The sequence below is a fragment of the Eublepharis macularius genome, chromosome 11, assembly GCF_028583425.1.
Source record: "Eublepharis macularius isolate TG4126 chromosome 11, MPM_Emac_v1.0, whole genome shotgun sequence".
NCBI classification, from domain to species: domain Eukaryota; kingdom Metazoa; phylum Chordata; class Lepidosauria; order Squamata; family Eublepharidae; genus Eublepharis; species Eublepharis macularius.
The window spans coordinates 64,932,857-64,949,595 of NC_072800.1; the positions used below are offsets into that span (position 1 = coordinate 64,932,857).

Consider the following 16,739-nt stretch of genomic DNA (forward strand, 5'->3'; position numbering starts at 1 on the left):
CCCATCCATGGTTACCAAAAATATGTTATGGATAGAGGTACTTTTAACTGTATTCGTTTCATACTTCAGTACACCAATGAGGAAAGAAATAATGCCCAATGTTCTTATGGTACTTAGCACAGAAATAATGTTTTTGTATAAGCAGTAAAAATGCTTAAACTCAAATGTTTGGAATCTGCTTACTGTTACTTTATTGTTATTGATATGTTATTGTTATCTTGAAAATTCATAAAAAATATTTAAAAATATATATTTAAAAATATTTAAAAATTCTGTTTGCCATTAAATCATAGCAAAGTCCCTTAAACCATAAAGAAAATTACAATTTTCTTTGAGGCCCAAAAGAGTGTATAAAACAGCAAAAAAAATTATATGTTCGATCCAATCAGCTTTTTAACTGTTGAAAAAAGGAGAGGGGGAATCCCCTTTGACCAACAAAATGGAGACAGACTGAGCTAAGCCACAAGTGATGCTTGACACTAGCTAGACACTTGTCAGCTTCCCTCAAGTTTTGATGGGAAATGTAGGCAGCTTGGTGGAATGTTGGTCAAGTGACAGTTGAAAAGTCCATTGGACAACAGTTGGAGAGCCAAGCTGCAAGACTAGGATGCCTACATTTCCCATCAAAACTTGAGGGAAGCTGACAAGTGTCCAACTAGTGTCAAGCGTCACTTGTGGCTTAGCCCAGAGATACCTGCGTGTACAAAAACCATGTGGGATATGAGTTGTAGTAAGAAGGGGAATTAAGTGAAATTGAGTGAAAAAACTGGCTGGATCACTACTATATAAGAATTTTTGTATATATCTTGTACATAATTCACTAGTATCTAACAGGGGCAGACCATCCACTGAGTGGCCCTAGAGTGTCAGAGGGTTGGGGGAACAGGGCACCAACAGCATTCATGGCCATAGCCCTGGTTCCCAAGCCAGCTGGCTGGGCTGGCTGCTCTGGACTCCCTTTGCTGCTAATGTTGGGCAGTTTGGTGGAAGAAGGCAGGGAGGAATTGGCCTGAACCTGGAAATGGCAGATAGTATTCCAGGAACCCCTCCCCCCATGGTCTTTCCTATACTGTAGAGATTGGGGGGATTTGTAGGAAAGTCCATTCTAGATTGAGTCGCAATTTCCCACCCACTTTCTTCTGCTGCAACAATCAGAATTGGTAGCTAAGTGACCCCCCAAGTCACCTGGGCCAAAGTGTGTGATGGACAGTGAGGGCAGGCACCCAGAAGCTGGTCTAGGGCCTGAAAAGCCCTAGACCAGCTTCAGCCCAGGTAGTGGTGGAGCTGACTTAGGGTGACCCCTGGTAGGGGTTTTCAAGGCAACAAACTGGCAGAGGTGGTTTGCCATTGCTTGCCTCTGCAACCCTTGTCTTCGTTGGAGGTCTCCCATCCAACTGCTAATCGAGCCAGACCCTGCTTAGCTTCTGAGATCAGACAAGATCAGGCTTGCCTGGGCCAGCCCTACTGATGCAAAAAAAGCCTCACAAGCACTTGAATACTAGATGAGATGTCCCACTGTACTTAAGAAACTGCAAACTCTTCTGTCATAAGTTTTTGAATCCTGCCATTATTTGAAAAAGCAAGGTCACTGCAGGCCTTTCTCATTCTTCGGGAGCTACTGGTCCCTTTCTCAGCTAGGCTGAACTGCTAGGATCTGAGATACAACCAGCCCTTTTGGAAATGCTACATACACTGAGCACGCTCCACTCAGTCAACTCTAGAAAGAGAAGGGAATAATTGCCGGTGTCACACCTCCTGCTGATGCAAGCCTAGCATTGCGTGATTGCAGCATGTCCCATGGCCTTATTTTACTTTGAGCTCTGCTAAGATCATTTTATTTGACAATAAAGTCTTCTTAACTGGACAGGCTGTAATGAAGAGGTGTGTTTTAAATGGCAGATTTATTGTCACTATGTCTAAATATTGTTATCCACCGAAACAAAATAAGCTGGAAGGAAAGATTAGTCATTCACATTTTCTATTATCAACTTTGCCTGTGTAGAAGAGGCATGATACTGGCAGCAGTGATACAAATGAATGTACAATCTGAGTTCCATTTAAATCTAGATGTGATTCTCAACAGTCACAAACATCTGGCCTTTGAAAATATTTTAAAATTGAAATCTCTTTCCAACATTCTGTGCTTTGTTCAGTCAGTTGGAACTGAAGTCGAGCCAGAAGAGCTAAATGAAAAGCACAGTATTGCCAGGAGCCTGTCGGGAGACTCATCAAAAGTCACCCTATCGAATGGTATGAGAAGACGGTCGACTCGCAGAAGCGTCAAAAAGGCAGAAACAGAGGAGGAAGACTTGGAAGTGCAAACTGTCCAGCCAGTAAGTGTCTTGCAGTGCAATCCTATGGTGAGTTACTCCAGTCTAAGCCCATTGGAGTCAATTGACTTAGGCTGGAGTGAAATTCCATAGGATTGAACTGTTGATGCTAGACATGTGCTTTTTCATTGCAGTGCTGCAAATCATATTTCATTTTTGTGGTATTGCGCTTGTGTTCTGTACCTCTCTGCCTTTGATTGGTCCCCTTTTCTTCCTTTCGTGTTCTTGCATTCTTTCTTCAACACAAGCTCTTCAACTGTGGACCTCTTTGTACTCCACTTTTACAGCCACATTTTCTATCTTGCGGTCCCTTAGAATGGCTCCAGTTGAGTTTGCCTGGGGACCTGGATTGGGCAGAAACTCACTCATGAGCTCATGTTTAGGGATGGGCATCTGCAGCTGAAGTTTTATGAGCTTGCTGTAGGAAACTGATGAAGCCCTGGCAGACACTACTGCTATGTAAACTGTGGAGCCACTCTCCACCAAACACTTCTCTACTTTACGTCCCTCCTTGTTGAAAGCCCAGTCCCTTTACAAAGGTAGGGATGTACACCAAAAAAATAAACCCCTGGGTGATCTGGATCAGGGTTCCAGGGATGCCAAAAATTTTAGTATTCCTGAAATCCAGACTGGCTTCTCTGAGAAACCTGAATTTATTTAGATCAAGATGTTAGTCTGTCTGTAGCAGTAGAAAAGAGCAAGAGTCCAGTAGCACTTATAAGACTAACAAAATTTGTGGGAGGGTATCATACTGGACTCTTGTTTTTTTCTACTGGGTTTATCTAGCCGTTATTCCCTGTGGGGAGAAATATCCAGGGAGCTGGGGGGATGACGACCATTTTTAAGCAAATGCCACCAAATTTGTAGGGAACCTACTTCAGACTGTCCATTAGAGACACCCCAAATTGCAGGATTGGACCCCGATCCCATGAACAAGCTGCCCCAGCCACTCTCCATTGTTTTTTATGAGGGAAATTTTCCAAGGCTTTTAAACTCCATGGATTGTGTCCCCCCCCCCCAAAAAAAACCTGGCTTGGGATTCTCTAGTTTAACATTAAAACTTCTTTGCAAGCTTAACCAACAAATGCCAACAGAATCAGACTGCAGCAAGGGAACCAATGTCAAACCTGAGAATCCCATTTGAGAGCCAGTTTGGTGTGAGAGCCAGTTTGGTATAGTGGTTAAGAGCGCAGGACTCTAATATGGAGAACCGGGTTTGATTCCTCACTCCTCCACTTGAAGCCAGCTGGGTGACCTTGGGTCAGTCACAGCTTCTAAGAGCTCTCTCAGCCCCACCCACCAGACAGGGTGTTTGTTTGTTGTAGGGATAATAATATATTTTATAAACCACTCTGAGTGGGTGTTAAATCGTCCTGAAGGGTGGTATATAAATCAAATTTTGTTACTATTACTATTACTAAATCTTAGATTCCCAAACAACAGGGAGGGTTGTCTAGCCATGGAGAATAAAAGGTGGCTAAGGGCAGTGGCAGAGGCTTGAAGGGCTCTTTTGGAACCAGGGGTGGGGGAGAATGGGATGGGAATCTGCTCTGCCTGCTGCCTCCTCCCCCACCCCTGCAGCCTCACGCTGCTTTCTTGCACCAGTGCAGAGCTTGGCTCCATTCATGCCTCTGTGCTCTCCATCTCTGAGCTACTTGGCTCTGCTGCAGCTGCCTGTGGTGGCTGTCCATGGTCAGATAATTTAGCCCAGCAGAGTCCGGCTGCCTGGATCCGATTCGGAGTTCATCTTGGGGAACCAGCAAAATAGCCAGATTATTCCAGATTGGCATACATCAAGCTATTTTGTCAATTCCTGAACCTGGATTGCACACACCCCATACAATGGTTTCGATCCAGACTAAATTTTCCAATGGCTGAATGAAATTTTCTTGCTTTCCCCCAACCCTCACTACAGCCGTCTGATTTCCATGAAGTGCGAGAAGGTCTGCACATAAGGTCTCCGTGAAAATTGCCAGTTTAGTCTGGATCCAATCCAATGTCTTTAAAATCACTTTAAACTCCTTCTGCATCAGTGTATTATAGAATATTTTAAAAGTTTGCTGAGAACAAGAGAAACCTACGAGTTTTCTGGTTCAGCAGCACTGCAGGTTATCCTCATATTATAAAATTGTAGATTGAGCTTTTATGAACGGGAGGCAGAAAAAAGTATTATTGACTGCATATCTCAAAAATACTGTCATATATTCTAGGAAGAAAACTTGCCCTCCGTTTCATTTTTGAAGATTATGAATCTGAATAAATCTGAATGGCCTTACTTTTTGGTGGGAACATTTTCTGCAATCATTAATGGAGGTTTGCAGCCTGCGTTTTCAGTAATATTCTCTGAAATCATAGGGGTGAGTATATAGAAAGCTGTTTTCAATATCTATTCCCAAACTACTTTTTATAATGTAGTTAGGGTTTCCAGGCCTCCTGCTATGGTCTCTTGCCAGCAACCTTACTTGCCTGCCACTGTTCCAAGTAGTGATGAAAGAATTTTTTTAAATGTCAGTGCCATGTGGGCTATGATATCCCTTCCAGGGAAAACCGAAAAGAGTTTCACTATAGAGTTTCAGACTATTCCCAGAGCTCCTAGACATCACTTCCAAATTTTTCTGGAAGTGATGTCATGATATTCATTATGTCACATGTTCATACCCCCCAGCTCCTGCTGGTGGCCAGGCAACCTGTCAGTGGTCGCTAATGTTAGTAACTCTGTGGTTGTTCCTTAATAAAAAAAAACTTTGCATTAAAAAGTTCAAGGCCAAATTCAACATGATGTAGGAGATTTGATGACAACCACAATTTTTACTAATACTCTTTTTTATTGTATTTCATGATCTCAATAGAGGAAACTTCGGCATAATACAGAGAAATGCTCATGTGCAAAATCAAAAACTGGTGAAATCCTTCATGGCTTGTTTGTCTTGCTTCAAAACAGCCATTTTATGATGCTAATTCAGTTGGGGATGTTGGGAAAGGGTTTTCTTTGTCATTTTCCTATGCCATTTCCCCTGATTTAGCAGATCCAGGTATGAAATTATGCTGGCAGGCAGGGTTAAACCTATATGTGGCCCTCTGGACCATGGCCAATAACAAGAAACATCTTTTCGGAAATCATGAAGAAAGTTTTTGTTACATTCTTTCAAAATATCATTTTGCTCAGTAGAAGGAATTACAGCATAATGCTGAGAAGTACAAGCAACCCCAGATGCATGATGTTAGTTAAATGTAGATTCCTGAGGCCGAACATTATATCGACCATGTGATCACTGGAGGACTTGCAGCAGGACATCGGCAGCAAGTTTCCTATGAGAACTCAGTTCAGAAGTAGCACGGAGGTGATGGCTCCTGTCTTCCTCCCACGCTGTTTCTGTGACCCTGCAGGGGATAGCACATTCATGGCCCCAGAGGGCACTTCTAAATTGAGTTCCCATGGGAAAGTTGCAGTTGTAGGGTTGCAAGTCCTTATGGTGATCATGTAGTAAATGTAACATGTATTTTGGAATTAAGAGTGTTAGAGTCCAATCCCCTATTGAGGGCAGTTCTCCCATTAAGAATGCCAGGCCTCCCACTGTAACAGGAGGGCTCATGGCATTCTTGTTGGTTCCAACAGGAGGAAATGGGGGTGGAAACGGAGTACGCACTAATGTTGTGCTGGTGCACTGACATCATTTCCAGTAAAAACTGGAGGTGGCATAGTGTATTCTTCTAGCAATGGTAAAACCATTGAGTTTTTGTAAATGTGAGAACTAAATATATCACTTCCAGTTCTTCCTTAAAGTGGCATCAGAGCACTGCCACATCTCCCAGGGGATTACTGGAATCTAGTGTGGCCATGTTATCTCCCAGCTAGGTACTGGCTAGACCCATATCAGCTTAGCTTCAGCAAAGGTGGTTGATCACTTGCCTTTCGACAGTCTCTTGGGTACTTAGCTTATTAAGAGCTGAAAAGCAGTAATTCAGTTATTTAATCACCTAAAATATTTAGCATTTCAGGTGCGATTCAGCCAGGTTTTACTCTCAATCTCACTCCAAATGTCTCCTTAGTACTGCTTCTGTCCAGCATGGCTTTTGTCAGCACAGGTTGTATGATTCCTAGCCTAGCCTTTTTGGGTGGTCCAAGAGGATCCTTCCTTCTTTTTTCATATGTAAAAAGTAGTGGGATCCAACCCTTTATATTTAAAGGAGTAGGTTTCACTATAATAAAGAAAATGACGGCTTTAGATACAATTTATTTCATTAAATAAAATAGAGCACTGTTTTATAGGTTTTCGCAATAGAAGATGAAAACATTGTCCGAGACAAGACCAATCTATACTCCTTGCTGTTCTTAGCTCTTGGGATTATTTCCTTCGTCACTTTTTTTCTTCAGGTAGGTTTAATTGTTTTGCTCTTATGATACTTGGCTGGAGTCAAGAGTTAAAGCACTCTTATTTCATTTTTGGTTTGGAAATAAAGAGAAAAAAATAACACTTTTATTATCAATAATTTTAGAGTAAATATGAACATAATTGCCATTATCCCACTTAAACAGCACCTTGGGATCTAACCTTGTATAGATGCTGTGTTTTTATACCTGAATAATATTAGACATGTTTTATTTTCATCAGGCACTTTGGACGTAAGTTATAAACTGGCATACATCAATTTATAATTGCTTTGTTGTTGAAATTATAATCTATAGGACATAGACAAATTATGAGCATGCAGTGTTCATTTAGGTGTATTCAGCGACTCTTGCTACACGAGATGCCTCAGTGCATGTTCGTCAAGTGTAGGAAGATGCAGGGCTTTTTTTCAGCAGGAACACGGTGGAACGGAGTTCTAGAACCTCTTGAAAATGGTCACATGGCTGGTGGCCCCGCCCCCTGATCGCCAGACAGAGGGGAGTTTAGGCGCGGAGGGCAATCTAAACTCCCCTCTGTCTGGAGATCAGAGGGCGGGGCCACCAGCCATGGGATCATTTTCTCTGAGGGCAACCCACTGAGTTCCGCCACCTCTTTTCCCAGAAAAAAAGCCCTGGGAAGATGTAATGTTAGCTGGGAAGCGTAATTTGAAAAGACAGAGCCAGTGAAGATTGCTCCTCAGAGGATTTGTTAATTTCATCTTTGCCTCCCCAAAGGCTCTGTCAATTTCACCTCTCCAGCCCAAAACTGTGTGGGATCTCAACCAGAGGGCGGTGAGGAATGGAAATGGGCTGGAGCTGCCTTCCAGAGCCAGGCTTGGACCTGGAGAGGTTATAATGGGTTGAAGTTTCCCTTCTGGCATTTCACAGCCCCTTCACACAGCTCCAGTGTATAATAAAGCCTTTACCCTGCCTCTGGCTCTGTCTTTTTAAACCACCTTTTCTGGCTAACATTGCATCTCCCAACATGTATTCTTCACGTGTTAGACATCTTGTGTAGAGAGATTCAGTGCTGCAATAATTATTTATTGTCCTTATCTACAGCATCTTACTGTGCTATCAGATATACTGCGTGAGGACAAATGCTGGAAACTTAGGATCTCTGACATTGACAGTTGGCTGCATATCCAGAACAGACAGATGATTGTTCTTTGGACCCTTGGTGCAGAATATTTTTCTCAGATTTATCATTTTCAGAACACCAAAATAGCACCCATATGTTTGTCTTGGGATACTCAGCTTTTGTGACAGAAACCAGTACTGGTTTTAGTTGAGGGTCAAATTTATAATTAGGAACATGTCCTTGCACAAAAACAGAGCACAGAAAATTGGTGTGATGCTTGTGTGCCTCCAGGAAAATAGTTATTTTACTTGGAAATATTTTGTTTGGTTGTCATATTGGTATGAAATGTTGTTTTGCCTTCCTTGACCCATATGGTACAATTTTGTGATTTCCTTCCAGTGATTAAAGAAGCAGTGTCCACCGGCCGTTCATCACATAGCAGTATGTGTCACATAGCACATACCACTGGTCTGGACAATTCCATAGCCTAATAGCTCTGCCCAACTGCATCTCCTTCAGGACTCAGCTCCAGATGGATGGAGATTAGTCAGACGGGGAAGGGGGCTGTACTCTGAGTCTTTTCTCAGCCCCTTGTTGCTTTTTCATGTGGGCACAAGAAAGAGGGAGGAGGGTTCAGCCCTTTCTGCCATCCATTGTGAAGAAAATCTTTCTCTTTCAGGGTTTTACATTTGGCAGAGCTGGCGAGATCCTTACAATGAAGATTCGCTACATGGGATTCAAAGCAATGCTTAGACAGGTATAAACAGCGTACCTGCAAGAACTTGAGGGGGGGGGCGTCTAATTTTTCCCTGCCCCACTATTTCCTCTTCCCTTTCCTGAAAGTCCTTACACTCTCCCCCTTTCCTGCTTTCTTTCTCTCCTTCCCATCCATCGATCATCCTACTTTTATCTGCCCCCTTGTTTTCCTTCCCTCACCCTGGCAGTCTCTACCTGGGGAAACTACAGACTAGTTGTGTAGTGCTGGCCATTATGCCCTGTTGCATGGTGGGGAATCTCATTTTCAGCAACTTGCAGTGGGCACCACACTTTCCCCTGTAGCCCTCCTCTACATTATTTATTTTTCCCTTCTCCTAGCAACCAACATATTTCACCTTTCCCTGCTTTCTTATCTCCTTCCCACTCACCAGCCAACCTACCTTTATCCGCCCCCTTTCCTTCAGTTTTCCTTCTTTCCCACCTCTGGCAGCCTCTGTCCTGGAAAAGTCTGGCCCAGCGGCACGGTGCCAGCCTGTAGGCTGGGCTGAATTGTACTGTGCCAGCAGGGCTAGGCCCAGTTGCATCATGAGGTACCTGCAAGAACCTGCAGGGGGTACCTCACTTTAATTTATATCCTTCTTCTTAATATTATTTAATTTTTCTCTCTTCTTGGCAGTCCCCATATCCTTAGCTTCCTCTGTTTCTTCTCTCCTTTCCATCTTCACACCAACCAATTGTTTTATCTGCCCTCCATCTCCAGCTACGTTTATTATTTATTTACTTCATATATACCCCACCATTCTCCCCAATGGGGAACAAAAGCAGCTTACCTCACTCTTCTCCATTTTATCCTCACAGCAGGTCTGTGAGGTAGGTTAAGCTAAGATTATGTGCCTAGCCCAGAGTCACCCAATGAGCTTCCATGGCAGAGTAGGAATTTGACCCTGGGTTTCCCAGGATCCTTATCTGAAACTCTAACTGATACAACAAACTGGTTTTCGTGGGGTGACTGCTGTTGAACAGTAGCAAGCAGCTGGGCCTGAGTAAATCATGCAAGTCACATGATATCATATTGCCCATGGTTACTGGTCAGCTTGACACCTGTCCCTTCCCCCAGCTTTTTACTGATGAAAACCAAGGCTTGAATGCTGGCTACATTGTTGTTGTTGCCTATCAACAGCCACATAGGGCATTCATTCCTTAAAGCTACAAGCACTGCTTCTATTATGGAGGTCCCTCTACTTTGTTTTTAATTTCAAATTTTTCTGCAAACTTGGGCTTTTCTCAGGTTTGTAAAAAGATGTCTTAATTGTCCATGGCTCCAGTTTCTGCATTATAGTCTCCATTGATGGGGCCATGCTGAGAACTGGATATATTTATGATGATGATTGATGAATAAGAAGTTTGTATATTTGTTTTGTTCTTCAGATTTTACCCCATCTGTCCCAGTGGTACAGGTGAATTCCAGTATACCACTGTAGCTGCTCAGTCAACCATGTAATAAATAAAATACAGTAATATACTACAGCCTAAAGCCATGTCACTCATTTCTTGTATCTAGGAAGACTTCTGTTTTTCAGATAGCATCTATCTCTCCCAATCATACCATATGGCAAAATAAGAGGAATTTCAAAAGTAGTAGTCAAAGTATCTGGAGATTTGCTGTTTAAAGGAAAATTCTACTAAGCGCCTATAAGCTCTTTTGTGGGCCTAAAGTAGAATGATTCATCTCCTACATATTTCAGGCTTCAGAACCCACAAAAGCACAATGGGAGCTTGTGTGCTCTCCCTATTAATGCAAACAAATTCTGTTGATTACATGGTTACATACAGGAATACAGCTCTACAACTGCTACACAAATTAATATCATGGGTGCCCATATCTTGAGGCTTTGAAATACCAGTATGTATCCAATCATCCATGGACTTCATGGAAAGGTACTTTTCCATTTCTTCTCCTGCTATAGTTCACTGAGCTGCCTAAAATGTTGTCATGCCGTGGAGTTTACCACTCACAGGGAGGCACTGGAGGAAGATATGAAATTGATGAGAATGCACTTTTATCAGAGGAACTTCTTAGTTGGATACATTTTGTTACTGTGGTTATTTGTTTTTGTATTAGTTTCAATTTACCCCCTGTTTTGAGTAAAGTAATTTTTCATATCACAAAATATATATGCATTCTAGGACATCAGTTGGTTTGATGACCCTAAAAACAGCACTGGAGCATTGACTACAAGACTTGCTAACGATGCTTCACAAGTAAAAGATGTAAGTGATGTAAATTCTCATGGTCTTTGCAATTAGACTTATGGTGTAGATTGTTATCCAGTACAAAAGATGCAAAAATATATGGATACCTATATTTCCCGCTCCCTTTCAGAAGGGGTAAAATCATCTCAAGAGTCGTGTTCTTCAGTGGGGAAAGCATAAAAAGCCTCTCTCTTCCCATGCTGTTTCCTCCTTAAGGAAACAGAACCAGAAGCTGCATTTGGAAAAGGATAACATTTTTTAAAACGATAATGAAACTAAATGTAATGTGTAGTTCCACCCTCAACAATTTGACATCTAGTTTTTGCAGCATCTTTCGTTGTACTTCTGAAACATTAAGCATGGTCTAGACAAAACAGCTTTTAGCAAAATAATTTATTTTCATAATCTATTTAAATTTGCATCCAGGTCCAGATTTCTGAACAGTAATATTTTTATGGCTTTTCTGCAGTCTCAAGCAATAAGAAATTGCAGGGACAACCCTTTGGAGTTCATTGTTTCTGGATGAGGGACTACCCTGGAAATGTATGGTGCCTCTGCAATGTCAATAGATCTAATTTTGAACAAGACTTCAGAATTTGGATCCAACAAAAACCTATAATCCAGTTAGAAAAACTGTAATCAAACAGGTTCTTATTTACACACTTGGTGGTCTTGTCCTGTTATTCAAACATTTTGGAAAGAGGTGACGGAGCAAGGGTGTCAAATTTTACGGTACCGTTTCCCCCAGAATTTTTGTTGTTAGATCTTTGGCCCTCTCTGCTGTCTCTTAAACAGCAGAAGAATCTGATCTCCTTATTGGTAGCGCTATAGCTGCTAGATGGAAATCACCTTCCCCACCCCCCACCCCCATCTCACTGTGGCAAGAGAAACTTTGGTACAACTATGTTATGGGTAGAATTACAAATAACTCTTTTTTTGATACTAAGATAAATTTCTCCCCTCGAGTGTATGAAGATACATGGGCTCCTGTGATAGGCAATTTAAGTGACCGAGAAGTTATACCTTCAAGTTGGGAACAACTTCAGGGGAATTTGGTTATTAGGATGTAAGGATGTTACTTATTAGAATGTTACATAGGGAATTTTTAAACTTTTATTGTATGTGCCTATTTTTGTATTTGCTATATTGTATGTGGTAATTTTTTTAATATTAAAAAAAACTAATTTTTTTTTAAATAAGAATTTGGATCCAAAAAATCTGGAAAAATAATCCACACAATGGGTATATATATGGATGGGGGAATTATTCTACAAATCTGGGGGACCTTACAGGTTTGCAGAAAAAGCCAGTAATGGAAAATAGTTGAGGAAGTTAAAAAACCAACAACCTGCCTGCCATTTTAAGTGCTGTAAGTGGTGGGCAGCAGCCACCCCCCCAAAAAAGAGGAAGCAAAGCAGGAGGAACAAATGAGGTAGTGGCATCCGGGTGAAGGGAAGCATCGAGGAGGAGGAAGAGGAGGAGGAGGTGACACCAGACAGGATCAAAGAGGAGTTGGTAGCAGCAGGAGGAAAATGGGGAAAGGAGGAGGAGGCAGTTGCATGGGAGGCGGGGTTGTGGGGGAGGTGCCAATGAAGTCATGAGAGATAGAGGGGGAGAAAACAGGAAGAGGAAGCAGGGACTAACAAGGGATTCTCTCTCCTCTACAAGTTCCTCACAGGTTCCCACTTGTTTGATTGGTTTACAAATGTACAAGCAGACTTTACTGGAATCCAACTAATACTCCTAAAGCAAGCAACAACTCCACCAATCGTGTGTAACAGAGTGCACTTCTTCATTGCAGAGGCTGAGCAAGAAATACAATGAGTTGGTTTGTTGGCAAGGTCAGAAGATCCTATTTCTCTTGCCTTTCCCAGGCCAGATCAGTTTGTGAAGATGGGAGAGGCAGACAGGTTACTGCAGAGGCAGGCACTTGGAAAGACAAGTTTAGGGGGAGACTTCAGTTATTGGGAGAAAAACAAACTGTCTTGCCAGATGCCTCCGTCTGTAGTGCCTCCCAGCTCCATAAAGTTCTTTGGCCTAGGGAAGTGTAGATGGAATAGGATGCAAACAATTTCTGCCTCACCTTGCCCAAAGGCCACTTGATTCTCTTCAAGAGCTCAACTTCCAAGCTTTATAGAATCTGTGTACAACCTTGTCAAGAGACATGAAATATCATATGAGCATAATACCATAGATAGCTTGCATTCTACTTCATCTCACCACCCACCTAACAAAGGAGTGTTCTCCAAGGATTTCAAGTAATATTAACAACTTTAATTTGTAGAGAAAGATCTGGGTCCAATAGCGTCTTAAAGACCAACTAGATTTCCAAGGTATGAGATTTGGAAGGTCAAAGCTCTCTACCCTGGACATCTAGTTGGTCTTTAAGGTGCTGCTGGACCCAGATCTTGCTCTTTGACAGCAACCAACATGGCTATACACCTGAAATTTTAATTTGTTTTCTCTTTCCTCAGGCTACAGGAGCCAGGCTGGGATTGATTGCCCAAAACATTGCCAATCTTGGAACAGGGATTATTATCTCATTGGTATATGGCTGGCAGCTGACACTTCTGATGTTGGCTGTTGTGCCAATCATTGCTGTATCAGGGCTCATTGAAATGAGAACATTGGCTGGTAATGCAAAGAAAGATAAGAAGGAACTTGAAAGTGCAGGAAAGGTAAGTATCTGCTACACTGAAGGTATGCTTTCCTGTTCCCTTGCTCATTCTTGTTGGTGACAGTGATCCAAATTACATCCCAGGTAAACCCTTTCAAAGTCCTCCCCATAATCCACTCTTCCAACACAACTCCATCTTTCAGCTCTTCCCTTGACAACCATATGCTGCAACTCAGACCCACTTCCTCCATTATTCTGGTAGTGACTCCTTCTCAAATGGCGCAGGAACTATGGCACCGCAGGGTCCAAGACAGCCCAGGCCAAAGTTGTCCTAGTCTCTGAAAGGGACCCATGTGATCCAAGACCCTTCAGATTTGAGTAGTGAAGGAAGGCTCCTCACTACAACAGCTCTTACTCTGACAATGGCTGCATTCAGATGTCACAACAAATATCTGCCTTTTGTCCCTATCTTGTTTTTTTGATTGAATTTTTCTTTATTTAAACTATAAACAATAACATAAAAGCTATAGATAACAAACATAGAGGATAAAAACATTTTAAAAAGAAGACACACTAACAATATATAAACAAGTGAAAAAAGGAAAACAAAACAAAACAAAAAGAAACCCTTAAACTAAACTACAGATTGAGTTCCGATTTTCTCCGCCACAAATATAGATCATTTTCAGAGTCTCACTTATTCTAAGTTAAACATAAGTGCCCTCTTTTTTCTATTGTTCATGGTTCTTAATACATAAATCCAGATGTCATCGAGTCCTTATTATCCATTTCATGTAAAAAGTCTATAAATCGTTTCCATCCAATCAAAAATGTAACTAACATCTTTTCCCTAATCAATGAAGTAAGTTTTGCCATTGCTGCAAACTCCAACAGTTTTATCCACCATTCCTCCACTGTAAGCAATGTTGGATTTTTCCACTTTTGTGCATAGAGTACTCTTACTGCCATAATCAAATATAAAAACAAAGATTCTTTCCTACTGGCTGTCCATTATTCCCAACAAAAAAGTCTCTGGTTTCAACTGGATTTTAAACTTTAAAATCTTCTGGATCAATTATTGTATCTGCAACCAGAAACTTTTTGCTTTCTTGGTTTAAAACATTTTATTGAATAGGTTGAGAACAAACATAAAAAAAGATATACATTTCACGATTTCTTTCTCCTACTGAGTACAGATTTATCCCCAACCCACCATTTCCCTTCCCCCTGTCAGACCTCCAACAGCGCTTATACCCTATAATTCATACATCATTCCCTCTAATTCTATTATTTTCCATAATCTTCAAAGGTAAAGTTACAATCAAAACTAAAACTTTTTGCTTTCTTACATGTCCACCACATATGATAAAATGTCCCTTCTTGTTTAGCATATTTCCAACATACATTTGAAGCATCCTTATACGTTCTAGCATCCTTATACGTCCTTCTGTAATTGCCAGAAAGTGTCAGTAAGCGTCTAAGATTCTCTAGCCAGGAAGTTTTTTTTCCCTTTCACTATGGCAACCCTATTTCTTTCACTCTTAATTTAGACCTGTTAGTCCTGTTGCCATAGAAACCAAAGAAAACATCCGCAAAGTCCAAGCATCTCTTATCTTCGTTAGTCAAATCAATAAATTTCCCAGCTTCACTTTTTCTTTTAATGAGCAGTACTTTTAATCCCAAGTGTATTTTTCCTCTAAAAATGTCAAAATCCACATTAATACATCTTGAAAAAGAGTTCAGTATTTAGACTTTTTACTTTCCAGATCTATAAATCTTCCAAAAAGTTGGAAAAAGAAAGATTTATTCAAGCATGTTTTATAGTCTCCTGAAAAAAGGCTCTCTCCCCAAAGGAGAAACATTGTTTTGGAGAAAATCTCTCTTCATTGTTAAATTAATTAGTCTCTTCTAACATCAAGAAATGAGGAGTGAAAAGCTTAGTGTCCTTTAATAGGCTCCAGCGCAGCTCAGAGTAGAGATAACTGTCCCCGATTCTGATGGCTAAGGTAGGGACCTGAATGCCAAAACCTCTGTCAGCAATAAAGACCCCCCAGAAGCAATTTTAGGAATGCAGATAGGATAAACTCACAATCTGTCCTTTTTTCCAGGCAGATAGCTGGGTGGAAATCTCTCCCACTATGGCAAATTAGCTGTGCTGTCTCACAGCTCTAGCTGGGCATCTGCCTTCCTTGACCTTCTCTATCTAGATGGGTGTTAACACAGCTTTCCATCACACTTGTACTTTCCCCTTTTCCTCTCATGTGCAGAGTGTGATTGAAAGCTTTCTGGTGTGGGAAGTCTTCAGTTTGTCATTACTCCTTAATGAAGATGTCACGGAAAATTGAAGTTTGTTTCTTCCCCACAAACTGGGATTATTTAGAACTCCCAATTTGCAGACACGTAGCAAACTCCAGTTTTTCCAGACATCTGTATTTGAACATCATGACAAATTGGATTTTGAAGTCTTTCCAAATCAGGAATTTTTAATCATGCTCTGAGCATGAAGCAGGGTGGGGTGGGGGATGTGCAAGCATGACAAGTCTGGGTGTGCTCCTGGATGCCTCCCTATCGATGGAGGCCCAGGTCACGGCGGTTGCCAAGTCTGCATTTTTCCATCTTCGTCAGATCAGGCAACCTGCCCCCTACCTGACGCCCCAGGACCTGGCTACAGTGATCCATGCAACGGTCACCTCCAGGCTAGATTACTGTAACTCACTCTACGCTGGGCTACCCCTGGGCCTGATCCGGAAACTACAACTGGTCCAGAATGCGGCGGCACGGGTCCTGACTGGTATACCTTACCAGTCACACATCACACCTGTCCTGCGCCAGCTGCACTGGCTTCCAGTTGAATTCCGAATCAGGTTCAAAGTGTTGGTTCTTACCTTTAAAGCCCTGAGTGGGTTGGGACCGGCATATCTTCGGGACCGCCTCTCCCTGTACGTTCCCCGGAGATCGCTCCGATCAGCGAATAAATATTTACTTGTGGTCCCCGGCCCTAAGGAAGCCCGCCTCGCTTCAACCAGGGCCAGGGCTTTTTCAGTCCTGGCCCCAGCCTGGTGGAACGCTCTGTCAATGGAAGCCCGGGCCCAGCGGGACATATTATCGTTCCGCCGGGCCTGTAAGACAGAGCTGTTCCGCCAGGCGTTTGGTGATTGAAGGGGGCGGTGCCATGTCGGCCTCCCACCTTTGGGGTGGGGAAGGTTCTCCCCACCACTGCACCTTGTTAATTTGTTTTATTATTTGTATATTGATTTTAGTTTTGTTTTTATCAATTTTAACTGTTCACCGCCCAGAGCCCCTGGGATGGGCGGTATATAAATTGAATAAATAAATAAATAAATAAAGATG

The 16,739-nt window shown here is 42.0% G+C and overlaps 1 protein-coding gene across 3 annotated transcripts in view; it reads left to right on the plus strand.

Annotated features, from left to right (window-relative positions):
* Positions 1–16,739, plus strand: part of LOC129337963 (phosphatidylcholine translocator ABCB4-like) — an 88,693-nt gene that overhangs the window by 52,956 nt on the left and 18,998 nt on the right. For 2 of the 3 annotated variants that reach the window (XM_054991990.1, XM_054991991.1), the window contains 6 exons: positions 2,154–2,333; positions 4,541–4,687; positions 6,601–6,705; positions 8,481–8,558; positions 10,706–10,789; positions 13,246–13,449. In XM_054991990.1, coding sequence (XP_054847965.1) covers positions 2,154–2,333; positions 4,541–4,687; positions 6,601–6,705; positions 8,481–8,558; positions 10,706–10,789; positions 13,246–13,449 — 798 coding nt within the window. Of the gene's footprint in view, positions 1–2,153; positions 2,335–4,540; positions 4,688–6,600; positions 6,706–8,480; positions 8,559–10,705; positions 10,790–13,245; positions 13,450–16,739 lie in introns of those variants that run through there. The other variant, XM_054991992.1, reaches the window with a different exon arrangement.